Here is a 21,103-nt window from a genome sequence, read left to right as displayed (position 1 = left end):
ATCACTACGGAAGTAGATTGCCCAACCTTCCTTCCAAGGAGTGGCTGGTGGGTTTGAACTTCCAGCCTTCTGGTTAGCAGTCAAATGCCTTAGGTACTATGCCACCAGAGCTCCTGTGGTTAAGATTAAGTGAGTCGTTTTACCTATATCTCACAGCCAGCAGCAGATGGCAGCATGTCCACCTTTTTAAAGCAAAAAAAGTTGGCTTTGTTTTTTTTTTTTTGTTGGCTGCTCAATTCTTTTCTTTAGGACGAAGGAGAAGATTTGTGCCTTTGTTTTTCTCACATTTGTCTGTGATCAGCACTCTCTGATTCACTACTACATGGCTTTTCGCAGTGAATTCAAATCCAGATCTATGAATCTTTTTCTCTAGAGGAGAGCCCGTTGCTTTTTGCTTTTGGCTTGTGCAGCATCTAGCAGACCCGCTAGTATAACACGTATAGCACCGAGTACACTGGAGCCCTGTCTGTCAGGATCCCTCATAGATGGAGCCCGGGACTTAGGCTGTGATTTGTCATCTTTGCATCCCTGACACCGACACAGGATGCAAATGCACGTGTGGATATTGACTTGAAGGATGTCCACAAATTTTCTCCCGTTTAATAAAAGCGAAGTATTTTTCTTTTAGAAAACTTAGAAAATGTAGGAAAGGAAAAACAAAAGAAGATTCATTTCCTATGAAGCTACACTTCCCACCCCACTTACTGTATTTGTGATTTGGTTATTTTATTCTGTACATTTATAATTATATGTTTTTATTTCCTTTTATGAAAAGGGGATGGGTATATACATTTAAATTGTTAGGGTGTATGTAATAAAACTTATTAGGTATGTCCTTTGTAAGATGAAGGAACAATTCTAGGCAAAAAAAAGAAATCTCTCTTTTGGAATGATTTATTTCTGTTTTCTAATGCTTCTGAGCACTATTGTAACTTCAAGAGATCTCTTTAAAAATTATAATTTTATTTTAAATCTGCTTATATATATATATGACATATGTTCATTTTAGAAAATTTCTGAAAATATAGTCAGAATGAATTACAAAAAATTTATTATAATTACCCTTTGGCATATTTCTATCCAGTCTTTTCTCCTAGTACTAACATGTGTGAAAACACATGTCCTGTTTTGCTCCTTTATCCGTTCAGTAAGATAACGTTTTTGAATTATTTTAAAAAACTTACGGAAGTTAAAATCATATAAGTTAGCTAAAAGTGACTGTTTCACTGCGTTTAGTACATTCTCAGTGTGTGTAACCACCACCTCTGTCTAGTTCCAGACCATTTCCATCACTCCAAAGTAAAACCCTGGACCCACTGAGCAGTTTCTCTCTGTTTCCCTTTCTCCTCAGCTCCCTGGAAACCACCAGTCTATGTTCTGACTTTATGGATATACCTATTCTGGATATTTCATGTAAATTTAATCATACAGTATATAACTTTTGTGTCTTATTTATGTCAGTCAGCATAATGTTTTGACAGTTGATCCAGGTTTCAGCATGTATCAGTATTTCATTCCTTTATATGGCTGAACATCATTTCATTGTATTGATATTTTACATTTTGCTTATCCATTCATCTGTTGATGGATATTTGGGCTGTTTCCACCTTTGGGCTATTGTAAATAGTGCTATTATGAGCATGTAGTACTTGACTTCCTGTGTTCAATTCTATATGGCTAGGAGTGGAACTAGGAGGTCTGGTAGCATAGTGCCTAAGGCACTTGATTGCTAACCGAGCCACTCCTCAGAAGGAAGATGGGACAATCTACTTCTGTAGTGATACTGCCTCGGAAACCCATGGAGGGGTCGCTATGAGTTGGGTCCGACTCGACAGCACATAACAACAACAACAGGAGTGGAACTGCTGGGTCGTGTGGTGATTCTAGGGAGGATCTCTGGTGGCATAGTCCCTAAGGCTGGCAGTTCAAACACACCAGCCACTCCTCGGAAGGAAGATTGGGCAGTCTACTTCCGTAGTGATACCTCCTCAGAAACCCAAGGAGGGGTCACTATGAGTTGTAATTGAAGCGATGGCAGTGAGTTTGGTTTCTGCTTTATGGTGATTCTGTGTTTAAGTTTTTGAGGAACTGCAGACTTTTCCATAGCAGCTTCACCATTTTACATACTTATCAGCAGTGATTTCTAATTTCTCCACATCTTTGCCTGAACTCCATCAGATATTTGTGATCTTGGCTAGACTCTCACATCTCTGAGGTTTTACTTGAGACAACTGGGCCTGATTCTGTGTTGTCGCTTATGTGCCAGCAGGATAGCTTAGAGTTCTTCACGTGGCAGAGGCCAGGGACCCAAGAGGGCCAACAGAAGCACAGAAGGCCTCTTGAAGCCCAGGTTCAGAATTGGCACAAAAAATCACATCCATTCCATTTTATTGGTCATGGTAAGTTACAAAGTCAGGCTAGAGTCAAGGGAAGGGGAAATGGATGCCATCTCTCAACAGGAGGATCTGCACAGTCACATTAGTGAAGTGGGGATGAAGATGTGGTCATTTGTGCAGTCTATCACAGCTGCAGCTCTGTATTCAGAACCGTCCCCTGGTGTTGCTTTCAGGACTGAACAGTGGTGATGGACCCACCAGCGAGAGTGAGATTTTCCGGAGAGTCTGTGAGCAGCTCGTGAAGTACATGAACTCAGGAAACCAGTCATTGCATAAAAGTTTTCTGAAGCAAGAAATAGTTCAACGGTTCTTGCGCCTACTTTCTTCTCTGCAAGGTAATTTTTGTCACAACCTTCAAATGTGTTAGAGATGATTTATGCTCATTAGAACTCTTTTCTAACATACTTTCACAAGTTAAATTTTAAAAATAACAAAGGTAATATATCTGCATGTAAAACATTCAAATAGCATGGAAGATTCTTCAGTGAAAATTCTGTCATCCACCTCTGAACTTCAGTCCCTAAATCCCATCTGCAGAGTCAACTAGTTCTGTTACTAGGTTCTTAAGTATCCTCTGAAATTACTCTTTGCATATTCAGTCACTTTAAAAAAATAATTAGATTTCCCTCTCTTCTGTAGATATTGGCTAATATTAGAGTATAAAATTATTATATGTTAATTTTTTTTATCATGGGAAAATTGGGAAACTTTCAGAAAAGAAGTAGAAACTTTACATAATCAGGGAAGATTCCAGCAATCTTAAGTAAGTGAAACTTAGCATTTGTAAAATTGACAGTCTATAGACTGATAAAGAACTCAGACTGTTTGTAGGGCTGAATGGCTCAATTTTACAAAGAAGGCAGGATGGTTTCGTTAGAGCTTTTAAGGGTATGCAACAGACTGTACTGGTTAAGGCTTGGAGTTTTACATTCAAGTCTTAGCTCTACCACTTACCGAATCAGTGACCTTGGGCCAATTGCTGCAGTTTCTTCATCTCTGTTTTAGTTTGAGAAACTAACCTCATGAGAAATTGATTAGAGCACTTAGTCCTGTGTCCAGCAAAGAAATTGCTAATACATGTTAGTCATTAGGGTGGGTTGAGATGAGGCTAGGTTTGCCATGCCAATCTTTCTTTCTTGGATACAAGTACTCAAAGATAAACGCACCCAAGACTCTGGGATGGGGGCACCTCATGTGGGATCTTTAAATGAGGGTCACCCTGTGCAAACCACATCTAGGGAACCTTTGCCTTTTGGACTTCATATGATCTGATTCATGAGCCGTGAAGACTGTCCTGAGCTGTGAAAATAAAACATAAATTGTTGGTGTTTGGTAAAAATCTCATAAGAAGCCAGTAGATGGGAATGTTACTTTTGGAAATTCTTAAGGTCTTTTTATGTCTTATACTCTGTACTCCTGTATTTTATTTGTTTCTTTCTGGGTGTTTTTGTGTGTTCGTGTGGGTCTCTCATTTGCTCATTTTGGTTAATTTACTCTCCAAACATTTACCTCTGTTCCTTGCCATTTGTATCTCTCCTGAAGGTCTTCCCTCAACTCTCTTCTGGTGTCTCGAATCTACTTGTTTGCCTTTTTCTCCTCTCTGTATTTTCTCCTTTTCTTTGCTCTTTGACACCTAGATCAATCATATGAGAGGAGAAGTAGAACTTTTCCTGTTGGAAATGATAAAAAAAGAACAACAACAGACTCAAGTTGGATTTAATTGGCAAAAAAGTGACTTTTGGCACAGCTAGATTCAGGAATCTAGCCCTGTTTATCAGCAGGACCCAGTGTCTCCTATCCTTCCATTCACCTGTCCCTCTATTTGGCTTCTACCTCAGAATCCCTGTGAGACAGGATAGCTACCAGCTGATACAGGTTTCTAACCTCCGACTTTGGGCAGCATTTCTGGACCTATGGACCTATCTCTCTTAGTGGTTTGAACAGTCCTAGATCTCACTTTTGGTCATAACATGGACTCTTGAACCAATACTGTGGTCAGGGGATGGAGAGTCCTGATTGGCTTAGGCCCAAACCATATGTGCTGGCCCCATCCCTACCATATGGAATGGACAGTGGTAGAGAGAGAGAGTGCTTTCGCCAGAAGACAAGTGGGGACAAGAATCGCAGATGTCTATTACAAACATTTATATTTTACTGATTCCTGTTAAAATAATATGCTAGAACAACAGCCTATATTTATAGTTTGTTTTTAATTTTAAAAGGAATTTTAAAAGCAAAAATGAGCAAATGTCAGTCATAATGCTTTTTATTTATGTAGCCCTTGATATCTTCCCTTTCTTCTTTTCCTTCCTTTTTTCTTACTAGTAGGCTTGCCAGATAAAATACAAATACAAAATATTGCATAGACATACTATAAAAAAAATTGTTATCTGAAATTCAAATTTAACTGGCATCCTGTATTTTTATTTGCTATATTTGGCAGTCTTTTTACTGAATATCTATTTACAACACTTTCCACCTTTAATATATAATAAAATTATGAATTATAGTAACCATTATCCTGTGTTCAGACACCAGAGGTCATGTGGAAACCACATATGTATCATGATATAAAATTAAGAATTGGGGGATAAACCGTCTTCTCATCATGACCCAACAGCTCTTGACTTTTTAATTAAACTCTCTAGTATTTTTGACTATTTACCTGTATTTCCCTGTTCTTAAGCAGACCACACTATTGACATTCTGCAAAGTTTTAGCCAGCCTTTCCCCTTGTGATTTCAGTTGAATACACTGAAGTCAGGTATTCAGGCTTATAACACATTGTCATGTTGATTGCCTCCTGGGCTGGGTTCTGGACTCTCCAGACAGTATTTGTAAGCCTCTGAGGTCAGTGTTCATACTGATGATGTTCATGAATGGTTAAGTAACTTGCCCAAAGTAAGTAATTTACTTGTTTGTAGTTGCCCCAGTGTTTGAAAATACTGGTCTGAAATCTGTGTTAATTATATGCATATGTCTTACGGGTTGAATAGAAATCATATGAACCTTTTTTGGTGTGTGATCTCTTCTTTTTTATTAAAGAAATTCCTCCTGACCTGGTCTGTGACATTAATCCTGACTGTGCCAACACCTTCATCAAATTCTTACTGGCAAAACAGAAGTGGCCCGAAGTCCTTCTGCTGTTGACCCGCAAAGCGAGCGGGGTGCCACCATTTGGAGAATGTCTCATCAAAGACTGCAATCTCTCAGACCTTGACATCTGTGCCATCATCCCACACCTCAGGAGCTGGGACCACCGGAAGACGCAGCTCCTGGGCCGCCTCATAGACAGTGGAGGTGAAAATGCCTAGATGATAAACACTGGAAGGTTGTCCAGGCTAGGGGGTCCAGGACGCTGCACATTGCGCGGTCTTCCCCTTGCTTTTGGAGACTCCTTGAAGTTCTGCCTCATACTGTCCTCCGTGTCTTCTTGTTTTGGGATAGTGACATGGATTAATGCTCTGATAGTGGGTGTTGGGATCCCTGGTTTGGACTCGACCACTAACCTAAAGGTGTCACAGAAGACAGGCTTGGTGATCTGCTTCCGTAAAGATTACATGCAAGAAAACCCTATGGAGCAATTGCAATCTATAATACATGGGGTCACTGTGAGTCAGAATTAACTTGATGGCAACAGATTTGTTTTTTTTTAGTGGATCTTGCCCTATAGGAGCTCTGCATTTTTGTGAATTCTAGTTACTATTACTGTCTTCTCTTCCTCTGTTGTGTGCAAAATCAGGTATGTGGAGGGCCCTCTGCTCTGGTTTAGCCCACAATGGTCATTTCCTTCTGACCTCCATCTAGATTTTTCCCTGCACTTGATATGCTGTGTGTGTCCTTGTCACTTTCAGGGGCCTTCTTTTCTAAGCAGTAGATTGGGATTTGAGATGCTTATTTTTAAAGCAACAACCAAATAATTGGTGGGTGGAAACATCTGCTGCTTTAATCAGGATGATCACACATGGCTGGGTTTGTGTCTGGAGTGTGAAGACTGTAGTGCTGTATTGGGTTTTATTTTAAAATTTATTTAGAAACACCAACTTTCTTCTGCCCCCACCTCTGCTAATGCCATTACTAACTATATGGCCTTGGGCATGCTATTTATGCCTTTGTCTCATTTATAAAATGGAAATGATAGTAGTTTCTATTTCTTATGGTTGTTGTGAATATTAAATGAGTTAATGTATGCAAGCTTTTGGATGAATGCCTTGGCTGTGTGGTTTTCTGCTCACTTTGCCATTTAAGGGGAAATATCCTTCATCAGGAGTGAGAACATATTGATCCTCATCTCTCAAAGTGCCATAATGCAAAGCTTTCAGGTGTTGGCTCCACCCAAGACTTTTGAGAGGAAGAGAAAAAGCCTTCTATGACTTATTTTTCCAAACTCAGTTCTTTATGTGGAGTATTACTTCTTTTGCTCAGGTCTATTAGGGAATTCCTGTTTTATTCTTTGATCTAGCACAATGTATAGAGCTCCTACCAGGGATAGTGCTAGAAACCAAGGCCTCAGAGGTGAATGTGTGGCTGTTGGAGGGAGGCATGCATAGTAGGGCTACTTGTGGAGGAGGCCAAGCCTGTAGTATACAGTGATGCATGAACCAAGCTAAAAAGCAGGTGATGTGGAGGTGGAGAGGTGTCTGGGAGGATGGCAGTTGAGGGTAGACATCCATTTTAAGGTAGAAGTTAGTAGAAGCAAAGAACATAGGAAGCAGCACTCATACCCTGTGACCAACCACATGTCAAGTATCATGTTAGGCAAGGACTGGACTTTGAATTTTTCACATACCCTGTGCTCACTCTAGGAGAAGAATGCTTATGGTGGGCACTGTGTTCTTTGTGTTGGGACAAGAGGGGCAGCTGGGGAGGTGGGAGGGGCAGGGACCATGAACAAGACATTCAAAGGAAGTAGGCTTTTACCCTGAGGGTATTGGGAACCCTTTGCCTTCCAGGAAGGTTGATGGTAGGAGGGGCTTGGAAGTTATGGTCAGCATCTGCTCTTCCCTTGGAACTAAATGGTAGAAGTGGTCCCTCTCACTTTCCAGTCTGTCCTCTTCACAGGAATGTGGCTCACAGGGCCATTCTCTTCTCCCTTTCTCCAGCTTTGCCTGAGGGTCTCCAGAAGAGCCAGGAGAGCCCGCTTGCTATGTGCCTGAAACATGAGGACTTTGAGTTGGCTTTTCTTCTCTTGACCAAGGGTGCAGACCCCCATGGCATTTCTTTCACGGAAGGTGATACGCCTTTACATGCAGCGCTCCACATCTTTTTAGATATAAATGGTAAGCACTTAGGTATTAAGCAGTCTTTTCCTTGACAAGGAAGCTGGATATTAGAATTAATGCTGTGTTTTTGGTCTTTCATTTTGGGAAAAGAAACACCAATGATCTAAACAAGGCTCATTTCTTGGCTAGACCAGTTTGTATGTCCTGGCCTGTAACACGTAACTTAATGGGATAAAGTTATCATCATGGTAAATAGTCAGGTGGGTTGATTAAGAAAGCTTAAGTCCCAAAGTTGAATGTCAGCAGCTGACAAATACTTTCTATTTGTTTATACCCTTTTTGAAGTACCTGGCATAAAGGATCTTACTGGAATGTTACAAGGCTTTTCAGGGTTTCTCAGCCTTGGCACTATTGACATTTAGGGCTGGATAATTCTTGGTTGTGGGATGTGCTATAGGATGTTTAACATTGTCTCTGGCCTCTATCCACTATATGCCAGGAGAATCCCCCTCAGCTGTGACAATCAAAAATGTCTCCAGATGTTGCCAAATGTTTCTTGGGGGCCAAAATTGCCCTTGGTTGAGAACTCCTAGGTTATTTAATGGGTATCTAATGCCTGGGGATGTTCCATGTTCTGAGATGCCCCCGCCTCGCATCTCTTTCAAGTCCAGGGATAGTCTTTCCTCTGAGAAGAGTGGCTCACTACTTACAGGGTCTTGTTTCTGTCTTTCAGGTGACATTGGCTTTAACTTCCTCAGGCACCTGTTGGATCTGTTCTGTTCCAACCCCACTGAATTTTACTACCTCAATCCCAACATCCAGGACAGCAGTGGGAACACAATGATGCACATACTCTTTCAGAAGGGCATGCTGAAGCGCATGAAGAAGCTGATAGACCTGCTGGTAAAGTTTGATATCAACTTCAACTTGAAGAACAAAGAGGGCAAAGATGCACGGCACCGGGTTAAGAAGAATGATCCTCTGCTTTTGGCCTGGAACAAAGCTCTGACGGAGAACAGGCGAAGGAACCGACAGGACTCTGCTGCTCACCTTGGAAAGCTCCCGAGGTCCACCACTCCTGGCCATACGTCTCAGCTCAAGTCTCAGGGTTCATTCAAGTCAGCGCCATGTAGTGTTACTTCTGGGACCCTGCCAGAAGGAGCTGTGGTCCCTGACAGCTGGGAGACTGTCCTTGATGCCCAGGTGACAAGGGGGGGGACTGGAGGCTTCAGACCATGCTCACTGAGAGACCATCTCATACAGGACATCATGATTTTGATTCAGCAGGTTAAATTGGATCCATTCCTCCAAGAGGACTGTCTTCAGTGTGCCAAGCCTCTGGTGGCAGAAGCAGGCACCGGAGTAAAAAAAGATGAGTTCCAGCGAACCCCAGCTATAGGGAATTCTGACTGTAGTGGAAATAGTTCTGCCCTCTCCGAGGCACAGGAAGAACATACTCAGGCAAACGTTGGGGCAACACAGCTTGTTCCTGTTGTTAACAGAGGGAAGATGGGCAGCGAGAATCAGGGAGACTGGAGCGTGCCGGACATTGAGGCTTGCTTCCAGGACTTTGACAACATGACTTGGGAGATCGAGTGCACATCAGAAGTGCTGAAGAAACTCTCAAGTAAGGCAGTGACCAAGATCATGAAGAAGAAGGTCATCCTTGCCATCCAGCATCTGGGGAACGGTGAGTGGACGCAAGGCCTGCATAAGCGGCTAAAGTACTTGAAAGGAAACATCCAGCTCTTTGAAGCAAGGTTGGACAAAGGAGCCCGGATGCTGTGGGAACTCGCCATTGACTTCTCCCCTCGATGCAGTGAGAACCCAGAGAAGGTCATTGTCACAGAGCAGAATGTGCACTCTGTGGAGAAGTCAGGGCGGATCTACACAGAAATCATCCGGATCTGGGACATTGTCTTGGATCACTGCAAACTATCGGATTCCATCAGGGCCATCTGCAATGCCTACAACCGAGGCCTATCCTGTGTTCTGCGGAAGAAGCTGAAGGGTATCAACAAAGGCCAACTGTTTGCCAACGTGAAAATCCAGAAGCGAATACCCCAGTGCTATGTGGAGGACACAGAGGCACAGAAGGGCAGGGAGTGCATGGAACCTGAGTACTTTCCGCCAGCAAGTGCGGTGGAAACAGAGTACAACATCATGAAGTTCCACAGCTTCAGCACCAACATGGCCTTCAACATCCTCAATGACATGACAGCGACAGTGGAGTACCCCTTCCGGGTGGGTGAGCTGGAGTACATGGTGATCAACCTCAACCCCAAGCCACTGGAGCCCATCATCCTCATTGGGCGGAGTGGCACTGGGAAGACAACTTGCTGCTTGTATAGGCTGTGGAAGAAATTCCACATTTACTGGGAGAAAGCAGAGCAGGCAGGGAGTCCATTGCTGGCTAAACAAATCTGGCTGAAGAGAAGATTGGAAATGGAACCTGGAAAAGAGGGTCCAGATTGGGAGGAAAAGGAGATGGAGGACGAGGACAAGGAAGAGGAAGATTCAGTTGAGGTGGAAACAGTAGACAGCATAGACAAGGAGGAGGAGAGTGATGCTGGTGCTGAGGGACCTGCCACAGAGCTGCCAGGATACAGCCGAGCAAAGGAAGTCTGTGTGCAAGATTGTCCCTCTCAGCTGGAGCATCTACATCAAATCTTTGTTACCAAGAACCACGTTCTGTGCCAGGAGGTACAGAGGAATTTCATTGAGCTTTCCAAGTCTACCAAGGCCACCAGTCACTATAAACCCCTGGAGCCCAATGTTCACAAACTCCAGGACCTAAAGGATGAGAACTTTCCTCTGTTTGTCACTTCTAAGCAGCTGCTCCTTCTGCTCGATGCTTCTCTACCCACTCCATTTTTTCTGAGAAATGAAGATGGTAGCTTAAAAAGAACCATCACAGGGTGGTCCACACAGGAGGAATTAACCATCCCCAATTGGCAGGAGGATGAGGAGGAGATGGAGGTGGACAGAGAAAATGGTGAGGAAGAAAAAGCTACAGAAGCTCGCATGGGTGACAGCGACCCCCGGGTATATGTGACGTTTGAGGTCTTCATCAATGAAATATGGCCCAAGATGACCAAAGGGAAAACTTCCTACAACCCTGCACTGATTTGGAAAGAAATAAAGTCTTTTCTGAAAGGATCTTTTGAGGCTCTCAGCTGCCCACAGGGAAGACTTACTGAAGAAGCATATAAGAAATTAGGGAGGAAACGGTCCTCCAATTTTAAGGAAGATCGGAGTGAGATCTATGACCTATTCTGCCTATATCAGCAGATCAGGTCCCAGAAAGGTTATTTTGATGAAGAGGATGTCCTGTACAACCTGTCCCAGAGGTTGTCGAAGCTCAAGGTGCTTCCATGGTCCATCCACGAGCTCTATGGTGATGAGATTCAGGACTTCACCCAAGCTGAGCTGGCATTGCTGATGAAATGCATCAATGACCCCAATGCCATGTTCCTCACTGGGGACACAGCCCAGAGCATCATGAAGGGTGTGGCCTTCCGCTTTAGTGATCTGTGTTCCCTGTTCCATTACGCCAGCAGGAGTAACGCAGACAAACAGTGTGTTGTCCGGAAGCCCAAGAAGATCCACCAGCTGTACCAGAATTACAGGTCCCACTCAGGTAGGTCCAGGCCGTGGGACAGGACACTTGGGCACTGACCCTGGGCTACTTTTGAAGGTGTGGACTTGCTTTCATTAGGCTTTTGCAGCTGGAGTAAGGATAGTATTTTGTTAGCAAATACATTCAAGAGCAAGAGATTTCATGATTTCTGCCACTGCTCATTCTTAAGTTGGTAATTCAAGCTGTGGTTGGGTAGAAAATGTACCTTTAAATAATTGTATCTTAAAGAGTTTGGCATGACATGAAAACATTTCAGGGGAACGTTTAAATGGTTTGAGAACTTTTGTTAAAGCGTTTTGGAAGCACCTGTTTATTCTATAAACTAATTGTAAAATTAGCATTATAAATCCTTGATCCTTAAAGCAGTATATCTCCCAAGGGGAAGCAAAAAAGAGGGGTGGGAGGTGGTGGGAAGTAGATATTTAAATTTAGTTAGATCTTTAATCTGTATAAAATGTGGTTTGGTGTGAAATCCTTTTTATTAAAATAACTTTCCAGTGACCTAATTTTACTTTTTTCCATATGGATAATCAATGTGTCTTTACCATTTACTTCATAGTCCACTCCTTTTAACAAACACAAATTCAACATACTTTCATTTTGTACCTCAGATGTGCCCCTTCTCTGTGCCAAGTATATGTTAAGCAGTTCATATATAGCTGTTTTGCTGCTTGTCCTCAAGTTGATTCTAGTTCATCCTTTACTTAATCCTCACAACAATCCTAACACCAAAAAATCAAACTTTTTGTCTTAAGAGTTGACTGTGACTCTTAGTGACCCTGTGGGACAAAGTAGAACTGCCCCATAGGGTTTCTAAGGCTGGTGAAGCCCTGGTGGCTCAGCATTTTAAGAGCATGGCTACTAATTGAAAGGTTGGTGACCTACAGAATCACTATGAGTCAGAATTGACTAGGTGGCAATGGTTTTTGTTTTAGTTGAAACTTAACTGATGAACCAGGGCTCCTCACAACAACCCTATAAGGTAAGTATTATTTTCACTTTACAAAGGAGGAAACTGAGGAAAGAAGGTTTAAATAACATGTCAGCAATGCCAGAGTGCTTTCTTTATGGTCTGGAATTGTCGTAAAAACCAAAATGTCGCCGGTTCCAACCCACTTGCAGTTCCATGAGAGTAAGATGAGGCAGTCTGTTCCTGTAAAGATTAGAGCCTTGGAAACCCTATTGTGGCATTTCTGCTCTGTCCTGAAGGGTTGCTGTGAGTTGGAATCCACTTGATGGCAGTAGGTTTTGTTTTTTTGGTTTTATACCCTACATATGTCCATAAAAATATGTAGTATTGTTTTACATGTTTAAAAACTGTTTAATGGCATTGTGCGAGATACATCTTTCTCCAGTTTTGTATTTTGCTTAATGTTGTGTTTTTGAGATTTCCACATGTTAATAATGGAGTTCTAGTTCATGCATTTCTAACTACCATTAGTATTCCATTCAGTGACTGTACCACATCTGTTTATCCATGTTCCAGTGATGGACCTTAGATTCCTTCCAGTTTTTTACTATGACATATAATCCGAGGGTGAATCTTCCTGAACAGATCTCTTCAGATGTACGTTATATCCTCAGACTTGTTCACTCCTGCTTTATTCTCATGGTGGCTGTGAAGCAATAACTCCTTGTCTTAATTTTCATTTCCCAGGGGTTCAGCATCTTTTCGTGTTTACTGGCCATTCTGTATTCTGCTGTGAATTTCCTATTCTTATCCTTTGCCTACTTTTTTAGTGAGTTGTTTTTCTTCTTGATTGGTAAGAATTCTTTAAGAATTTTGCCTTCACAACCTTTTTTGATTATGTAGTTTCTTTTCCCAATTAGGTGGCTTGTCTTTAAACTTTGCTAATTGTGTTCTTAAGGAGCTCTGGTGGCACGGTGCCTAAGGAATTTGACTGCTAACTAGAAGTTGGTGGTTCAAACCCACCAGCCACTCCACAGTCTACTTCTTTAAAGATTTGTTGTTGTTATGTGCCTTCGAGTCATTTCCAACTCATAGTGACCTTGCGGACAACAGAACGAAACACTGCCTGATCCTGTGCCAGCCTCACTATCCCTGCTATACCTGAGCCCATCGCTGCAGCCACCCTGTCTGTCCATCTCATTGAGGGCCTTCCCCTCTTTCGATGACCCTCCACTTTACCAAGCATGACATGCTTCTCCAGAGAATGGTCCCTTCTGACAACGTGACCAAAGTAGGTGAGACGAGGTCTGGCCATTCTCACTTCCAAGGAGCATTTTGGCTACACTTCTTCCAGGGCAGATTTGTTGGTTCTTTTAGCAGTCCATGGTACTTTCAGAATTCTTCACCAGCACCGCAATTCAAAAGCATCAATTCTTCTTTGGTCTTCTTATTCATTGTCCAGCTGTCACATGCATATGTTGTTGTTGTTGTTATGTGCCGTCAAGTCAGCCCTGACTCATAGCGACCCCTCCTTGGGTTTCCGAGGCAGTATCACTACAGAAGTAGGATTGCCCAACCTTCCTTCCGAGGAGTGGCTGGTGGGTTTGAACCGCCAGCTTTCTGGTTAGCAGTCAAGTGCCTTAGCCACTATGCTACCAGAGCTCCCTATGAGGCAATTGCAAATACCATGGCTTGGGTCAGGTGCATCCTAGTCCTTAAGGAGGTATCTTCACTCTTGAGCACTTGAAAGAGGTCTTTTGCAATATATTTTGCCCAGTGCAGTATGTCTTTTGATGTCTTGACTGGTGCTTCCATTGGTATTGATCATAGAACCAAGTAATATGAAATCTTTGACAACTTCAGTCTTTTCTCCTTTTATCGTGATGCTGCTTATTGGTCCAGTTGAGAGGACTTTTGTTTTCTTTATGTTGAGGTGTAATCCATACTGCAGACTGTAGTCTTTAATTTTCAGTTAGTTCTCTAAGTCCTCCTCACTTTCAGCAAGCAAAGTTGTGTTGTCTGGATATTGCAGGTTGTTAGTAAACCTTCCTCCAATCCTGATGCCATGTTCTTCTTCATATAGTCCAGCCTCTCAGATTATTCGCTCAGAATACAAGTTGAATAAGTTTGGTGAAAGGATACAACTCCCTTCCTGATTTTAAACCATGCAATATCTCCTTGTTGTGTTCGAATGACAGCCTCCTGGTTTATGTACAGGTTCCTCATGAGTACAATTAAGTGTTCTGGAATTCCTATTCTTCTCAAAGTTATCCATAATTTGTTATTGTCCACACAATCTAACGCCTTTGCATAGTCAGTAAAACACAAGTAAACATCTTTCTTGTATTCTTTGTTTTGAGCCAAGATCCATCTGACATCAGCTATGGTATCGCTCCATGTCCCCTTCTGAATCCAGCTTGCATTTCTGGAAGTTGCCTGTCAGTTTACTGCTGAAACCATTTTTGAATGATCCTTCAGTAAGATTGTACTTGGGTGTGATATCAGTGGTATTGTTCGATAATTTCCACATTCTGTGGGATCACTTTTCTTTGGAATGGATACATTCCATTCCATGGATCTCTTCCAGTCAGTTGGCCAGATAGCTGTCTTCCAAGTCTCTTGGCATAGCCGTGAGTGCCTCCAGTGGGGCATCCATTTGTTGAAACATGTCAATGGGTATTCCATCAATTCCCGGAGCCTTTTTTTTCACAGTACAGCTTTGACTTCTTCCTTCAGTGCCATTGGTTCTTGATCATGCCACTTTTTGAAATGGATGAAGATTGACCAGTTCTTTTTGGTACAGTGACTCTGTGTATTCCTTCCATCTTCTTTTGATGTTTCCTGCATCATTCAACATATTCCCCATGGAATCTTTCAATATTGCAATTCGAAGCTCAAAGTTTTCCTCAGTTATTTCAGCTTGAGAAATGCCAAGCATGTTCTTCCTTTTTGGTTTTCTAACTCCAACGCTTGGCACATTTCATGATAATAATTGACTTAGTCTTCTCAAGCTGCTCTTTGAAATATTCTGTTCAGTTCTTTTATCTTGTTGATTCTCCCATTTGCTTTAGCTACTCTCCGGTCTAGGGCAAGTTTCACGAGTCTCCTCTGACATCCACTTTGGTCTTTTCTTCCTCTCCTGTCATTTTAATGACCTTTTGCTTTCTTCATGGATGATGTTTGTGATAATTGGAGCTGTGTGTCAACGTGGCTGGACCACAATTCTGTGTGGTTTAAGCAGTTGTGATGTGGTTATTCCCATGATGGGATCAGATGAATATGTTTTGAGCAGCCAATCCGTTAAAAGGGAGTTTCCCTGGGGGTGTGTCCTGCTTCCAGTATATTTATGGACATCCTGGGAAAAGAGACACTCTTCTGTGGATCAGGATTCTTTTGTGCTGCCTACAACCAAATTTTGTCCATGAGTGAACAATCTACCATTCGGCCTGGAGATCTTGGATTTGTCATTTGTTGGAGTCAACAGCCAGTACATTGCCTGCCAGCCTTGAGCTCATCAGCCCCTGATGCTGCGTGAGTTGGGAAAAACCTCCAGCTTGACGTTTGATCCAAGAACTTGGGACTTGTCAGCTTCTATAAGTGTGTGAGGAGCTCTGGTAGCATAGTGCCTAAGGCACTTGACTGCTAACCAGAAGGCTGGTGGTGCAAACCCACCAGCCACTCTTTGGAAGGGAGATGGGGCAATCTACTTCCATAGTGATACTGCCTCGGAAACCCAGAGAGGGGTCACTATGAGTCGGGGCCGACTCGATGGCAAATAACAACAACAACAACATAAGTGTGTGAGCCATTTTCCTAAGATAAATTTTTTTTTTTCTCTCTCTCTATAAGCTTTCCTGGTTTTGCTTCTGTAGAGAACCCAGCCTAACATAATCACCTATGGTGGACACATTTCAGCAGAGATTCCAAACTAAGACAGAGTAGGAAGAAGGACAGGGCTATCCACTTCTGAAAAATTTGGCCACTGAAAACCTTATGAATAGCAGTGAAACATTGACTGATGGTCTGATGGGCAGTGAATAAGGAAGACTGAAGAAGAATTAAGGCATTTGAATTGTGTTGGCAAAGAATACTGAAAATACCATGGACTGCCAGAAGAACAAGCAAATCCATCTTAGAAGAAGCACAGCTGGAATATTCCTTAGAAGCAGGAATGGCCAGACTTTGTCCCATGTACTTTGATCACATTGTCAGAAGGGACTAGTCTCTGGAGAAGTGTATCCTGCTTGGTAAAGTAGAGGATCAATGAAAAAAGGGAAGACCGTCAACAAGATGGATTGACACAGTGGCTGCAACAATGGTTTGAGCATAACAGATTGTGAAGAATGTGCAGGACAGGGTAGTTTCTTGTTCTGTTGTACATAGGGTCTCTATGGGTCGGAACCAACTTAATGGCATCTGACAGCAACAGCAACAACATGTTCGTGAGGGATATTACTACTTAAATATGTGTGTATGTACGTATGTATGTATGTGTGTATTATTTAGTAGTGTCTTTGGTTTCAGTATCAGGGTGATGTTTGCTTCATAGAATGAGTTTGGGAATATTGCATCCTTTTCTATGTTATGGAATAGTTTGGCTTGTATTGGTGTCAGCTCTTTTCTGAATCTTTAGTAGAATTCACTAGTGGAGCTGTGTGGGTTAGGACTTTTATTTGCTGGGAATTTTTTTTTTTTTATAGACTGTTAAATTTTTTCTCTTAAGATGTTTTTTCTTTTCCAAAATTTCTACCTCAGATTGTGTTAGTTTTGGTTGGTAATGTATTTCCGTAAATCTATCCATTTCTTGGTTTTCTAATTTGTTGAAGTACAGTTCTTCATAGTTCTTCTGTTATTATCCTTTTTATTTCAGTTGGTTCTGTTGTTACATCACCTATTTCCTTTCTTATTCATATTATTTACATGTTTTCCTTCGTTTGCCAGTTATTTGTCAATTTTTGAATTCTTTCAAGGAACCAACTTCTAGTCTTGTTGATTCTGTTATTTTTCTGTTTCTTTAATTTCTTCATGGATCTTTATTATTTCCTTTCTTCTGATGACTGTAGGTTTTTTTGTTGCTCATTTTATAGTTGTTGGAGATGTGTGGAAGTGTTGATTTTAGGTCTTTCTTCTTTTTTGATGTGTGCATTATTACTGTAAATTGTCTTCTGAGTACGGCTTTTGCTGTATCCCAAAGGTTTTGGTAAGTTGTGTTTTCATTCTCATTTGGTTCAAGGAATTTGTTATTCTTTCTTTTACTCAGTAGTTTTTAAGCAGGGTATTATTCAGTTTCTAGGTATTTGACTTTTTTCCATGCTTTTCTTGTTGTTGGTTTTTAATTTTACTGTGATCTGAGAAGATTGTTTTGTAGCATTTTGATGTTTTTAAATTTATTGAAGCTTACTTTCTGGCCTCACATATGGTATGTTCTGGTGAGATCAAATAATAATAGAGAAAGAGGTGGGGATGATGAAGAAAAAAGAATAGAAAGAAAAAATAAGGAAGGGGAAGAGGGAAGAACTAAGAGGAAAGTGAAAAGACAGGTGAAAAAAAGAAGCAGCATAGTACTAGTGCAAGGGCTAGCCACTAAACACAGCTGCTGTGGGAATGAAGTACTTGTTCTTTGAGAGCATATACCACTGATTGCAGAGGGATAAGGGAAGGCACTGCTGATTGTGGAAGTAGTGGTGCCCCTGTTCTGTAGGATCCAACAAAAGGGAGGAGTAGAAAAGGAGCAAATGAAAGGAAAAAGAAAGAGGAGGGAAGGGGAAAGAACTAAGAGAAAAGAAAAAGAAAGAAAAACACAGTACTGGCAATGAGGAGTGGGTTAACCAGCTGCTGGGTGGGTGGTGGGTCATGCCTATGGTCACCGGGAGTTTGTGCTGATCGCTGGTGTAGATGTGTAGTCCTAGCGGATCAGACAGTAGTCTGGTTCCTACCCAAATTGGAATGCTGCTTGCAATAATTCAAAATGGCCACTCTGTGACAGACCAGTTGGCAATTCACCACTCTGTGTGCCTCCCTGTTTGATGTTTTTGTTCAGTATCTTCCTCTAATTGGTATTTGATCTTCTTTATCCTTTCCTTTATAGCTCTAGGTTCTAGAATTGTCACCTGTATACGTTTCACTTGGTTTCTCAGATCTTTGTGGTAGAGGATCTGGACAGTACAGCTGCCTAATTCACCATTTTGGATCCTCCTCCAAGAAAATATGCTCTTAGTCACAAATACTAGCCCTTCCTTCATTAATTCAGGAAACATTAATTGAACTCTTACCCTGCCTGGCAGTGTGTGGGAACTGAGTGGATGAGATGCACAGCTCCCATTTCTTTGTCTTCAGGAGTGGCTCCTGCTGGCATCTCCTTTTTGGTAGAGCAGACTTGACATGCTAATTGCACAAGCTTCTTATTCTGAAGTGTCCCTCTGGTTAAAAGCCATTAATCTAGAGGAAAAGCAGGATAGAACATGGTAAAGGAGGTTGTGGTTGTGAAGAGGTTCCCCCCCCCCCTTTTTGAAAATGTGCTTAGTAACCTACTCAGACAATTACTACATGAATCCTACGTCCCACCTTCCCTCTTGAGGTGGAGGGAAGAGTGTGTGTGTGTGTGTGTTTCTATGTGTGGAATTAGAAAAAGCCCCTTAGGCAGTATGCCACCAGAGCTCCAGTGCTAGATTTTAGAGACTTTAGAAAACATATATATATTTTTAAATGCAAACAATCTATATCGCCAGTCACTGGTAACATTTTATTTTATTTCCTTCTAATCTGTTTTACTTGAATGTTTATCATATGCATTTATCATGTATATATACGTATTGATTATTCAGTGACTATATGCCTAAGGCATTTGACTGCCAACCAGAAGGCTGGCGGTTCAAACCCACTGGCCATTCCTCAGAAGGAAGACTTGGGCAATCCACTTCTCTAGTGATACTGCCTCAGAAACCCAAGGATGGGTTGCTATGAGTTGGATTCAACTAATGACAGTGAGTTTGGTTCTTCTGGTTTTATTGACTATGTTTAAGGATCTCTGGTGGTATAATGGGTATGACATTTGGCTGCTAACCAAAAGGTTGGTGGTTCAAACCCACCAGCTGCTCCATGGGAGGAAGATGATGAGGCAGTCAACTTCCATACAGATTTATAACATTGGAAACCCAATGGAGGTTGGCATGAGTCGGAATCAACTCAATGGCAGTGGATTTGGCAGTGTTTAGTGAATATTTCCTTCATCTGTTATTTTTGAAAATTGAGATGTAATTCACATCTTAAGATACTTAAGATTCACCCTCCTAAAGTATACAATTCAATGTTTTTTAGTATATTCACAGAGTTATACAGCCATCACCACTATCTAATTTTAGCACATTTTTTACTAGCCCAAAAAGAACTTCCATACCTGTTAGCTGTCACGCCTATTCTCCTGTCTCCTCAGTCTCTGGCAACCACTAGTCTCCTTGCTGTCTCTATGCATTTGCCTACTCTGGACAATTCATATAAAGGGAATCACACAATATGTGGCCTTCTGTGATTGTCTTCTTTCATTTGGCATAATGTTTTCAAGGTTCATCCATGTTGTAGTGTGTAAATCTTCGGCCTTTGCTAACTCTTGGTGGGGAGGGGAACTCAGTAACAGCTGATTTGTTTATATTCAGTAGTTCCCACTTGTGTTCATCATAATTTATTTTGTATACTTTTAATAATAATAACATTGGTGCATAACATTTCCTTTTATTGTTTGGTAATTGCAATGGGGGCATATGTCCATTTCATAGTGTTTTACCAAGACCATGCTATTCTACCTGATGTTGGTCAAATGGCCCACAGCCTCTAAGCACAGTAGAGATCAGGAAGATATGGGTTCAGTCCAGCTGCAAATCCTGTCACTTGGTAGTGTTTCTTAACTCTTTGGACCTTAGACTCAATGTTTGTAAAAGTAGGATCACCTCATCTGTCTCACTGGGTTTTTAATAAGAATTAAATGGGGTGATTTTTATGAAGGTGCCTGATGTTGATAGGAGTTCAGTCAGTATTACTGTCCTTTCAGAGCTTAGACAAGAAGTGAGAAGCAGGGAGAAGGCTCTTTGCAGTCTTTTTTTCAGCTCTGACAATTTTTCTTAGTATAGTCTCCTCTCAGCTGGGAATATAAACCTGGTTGAAAAGGGTGATAGGGGCCTTGGTTGCTACTGCCAGTTAACATTAGCTCTGCTGTTGTCATGACAACATTGCCACCACTGCTCTAAGCACCAAGGAGAGGGGCAGGATAATGTTGTTTCTTTACCATTTATACTGGCCCCTTATCTTAGCACTCTGTCAGCTCTAACTGTTTAGATTACATTTCTGCCTGGACTCTTCTTTATGAGGTAATTTTCTGCAGCATGTATTTAGGACAGGAATGAGATCCCACAAAACTCTCTCAGCACAGCAGCACATCTCTGCCTTTATCCACTTGCCCAGAGGAATATAGCTCAGGGCCAAAATGATAATCAGATGGGAACTGGAAATAGGCTTGAGATTTTCTGTACTGCTTCTGAGAAAAATATTGCATCTCAGAAAAAAAACAAGAAATAAAAAATCTAGTTTATGTTGTACATTATCTGACACGTGTTTTCTCTTTTGCTCCAGGAATCCTCCATTTGGCGTCTGGAGTGGTGGATTTACTTCAGTTCTATTTCCCAGAATCTTTTGATCGCCTTCCAAGGGATTCTGGCCTCTTTGATGGCCCCAAACCAACTGTCCTGGAGTCTTGTAGTGTGAGCGACTTGGCAATTTTGTTAAGAGGAAACAAAAGGAAAACTCAGCCCATAGAATTTGGGGCCCACCAGGTGAGCTTCTTGGGATTTGATGTTTGAAATAAGAGGCAATTTGCAATTAAAAAAAAAAAAAAAAAGATGAAGAGTCTGAATTATTCTATGAGATAGAATTCAACAGTCCCTGT

At 41.7% G+C, this 21,103-nt stretch overlaps 1 protein-coding gene across 1 annotated transcript in view; it reads left to right on the top strand.

Annotated features, from left to right (window-relative positions):
• The window catches only part of TRANK1 (tetratricopeptide repeat and ankyrin repeat containing 1), a 144,754-nt gene that overhangs the window by 66,028 nt on the left and 57,623 nt on the right, over window positions 1-21,103 (top strand). Inside the window, exons 9-13 of the mRNA XM_007945681.2 lie at window positions 2,570-2,731; window positions 5,442-5,696; window positions 7,499-7,675; window positions 8,352-11,258; window positions 20,791-20,990. Coding sequence (XP_007943872.2) covers window positions 2,570-2,731; window positions 5,442-5,696; window positions 7,499-7,675; window positions 8,352-11,258; window positions 20,791-20,990 — 3,701 coding nt within the window. The remainder of the gene's footprint in view (window positions 1-2,569; window positions 2,732-5,441; window positions 5,697-7,498; window positions 7,676-8,351; window positions 11,259-20,790; window positions 20,991-21,103) is intronic.

Source organism: Orycteropus afer, unplaced genomic scaffold (genome assembly GCF_000298275.1).
Source record: "Orycteropus afer afer isolate SDZICR_OR568_19922 unplaced genomic scaffold, OryAfe1.0 scaffold00142, whole genome shotgun sequence".
NCBI lineage: Eukaryota > Metazoa > Chordata > Mammalia > Tubulidentata > Orycteropodidae > Orycteropus > Orycteropus afer.
The sequence above is the reverse complement of the archived record's forward strand: the minus strand, read 5'-3'. Positions and strand labels throughout refer to the sequence as shown.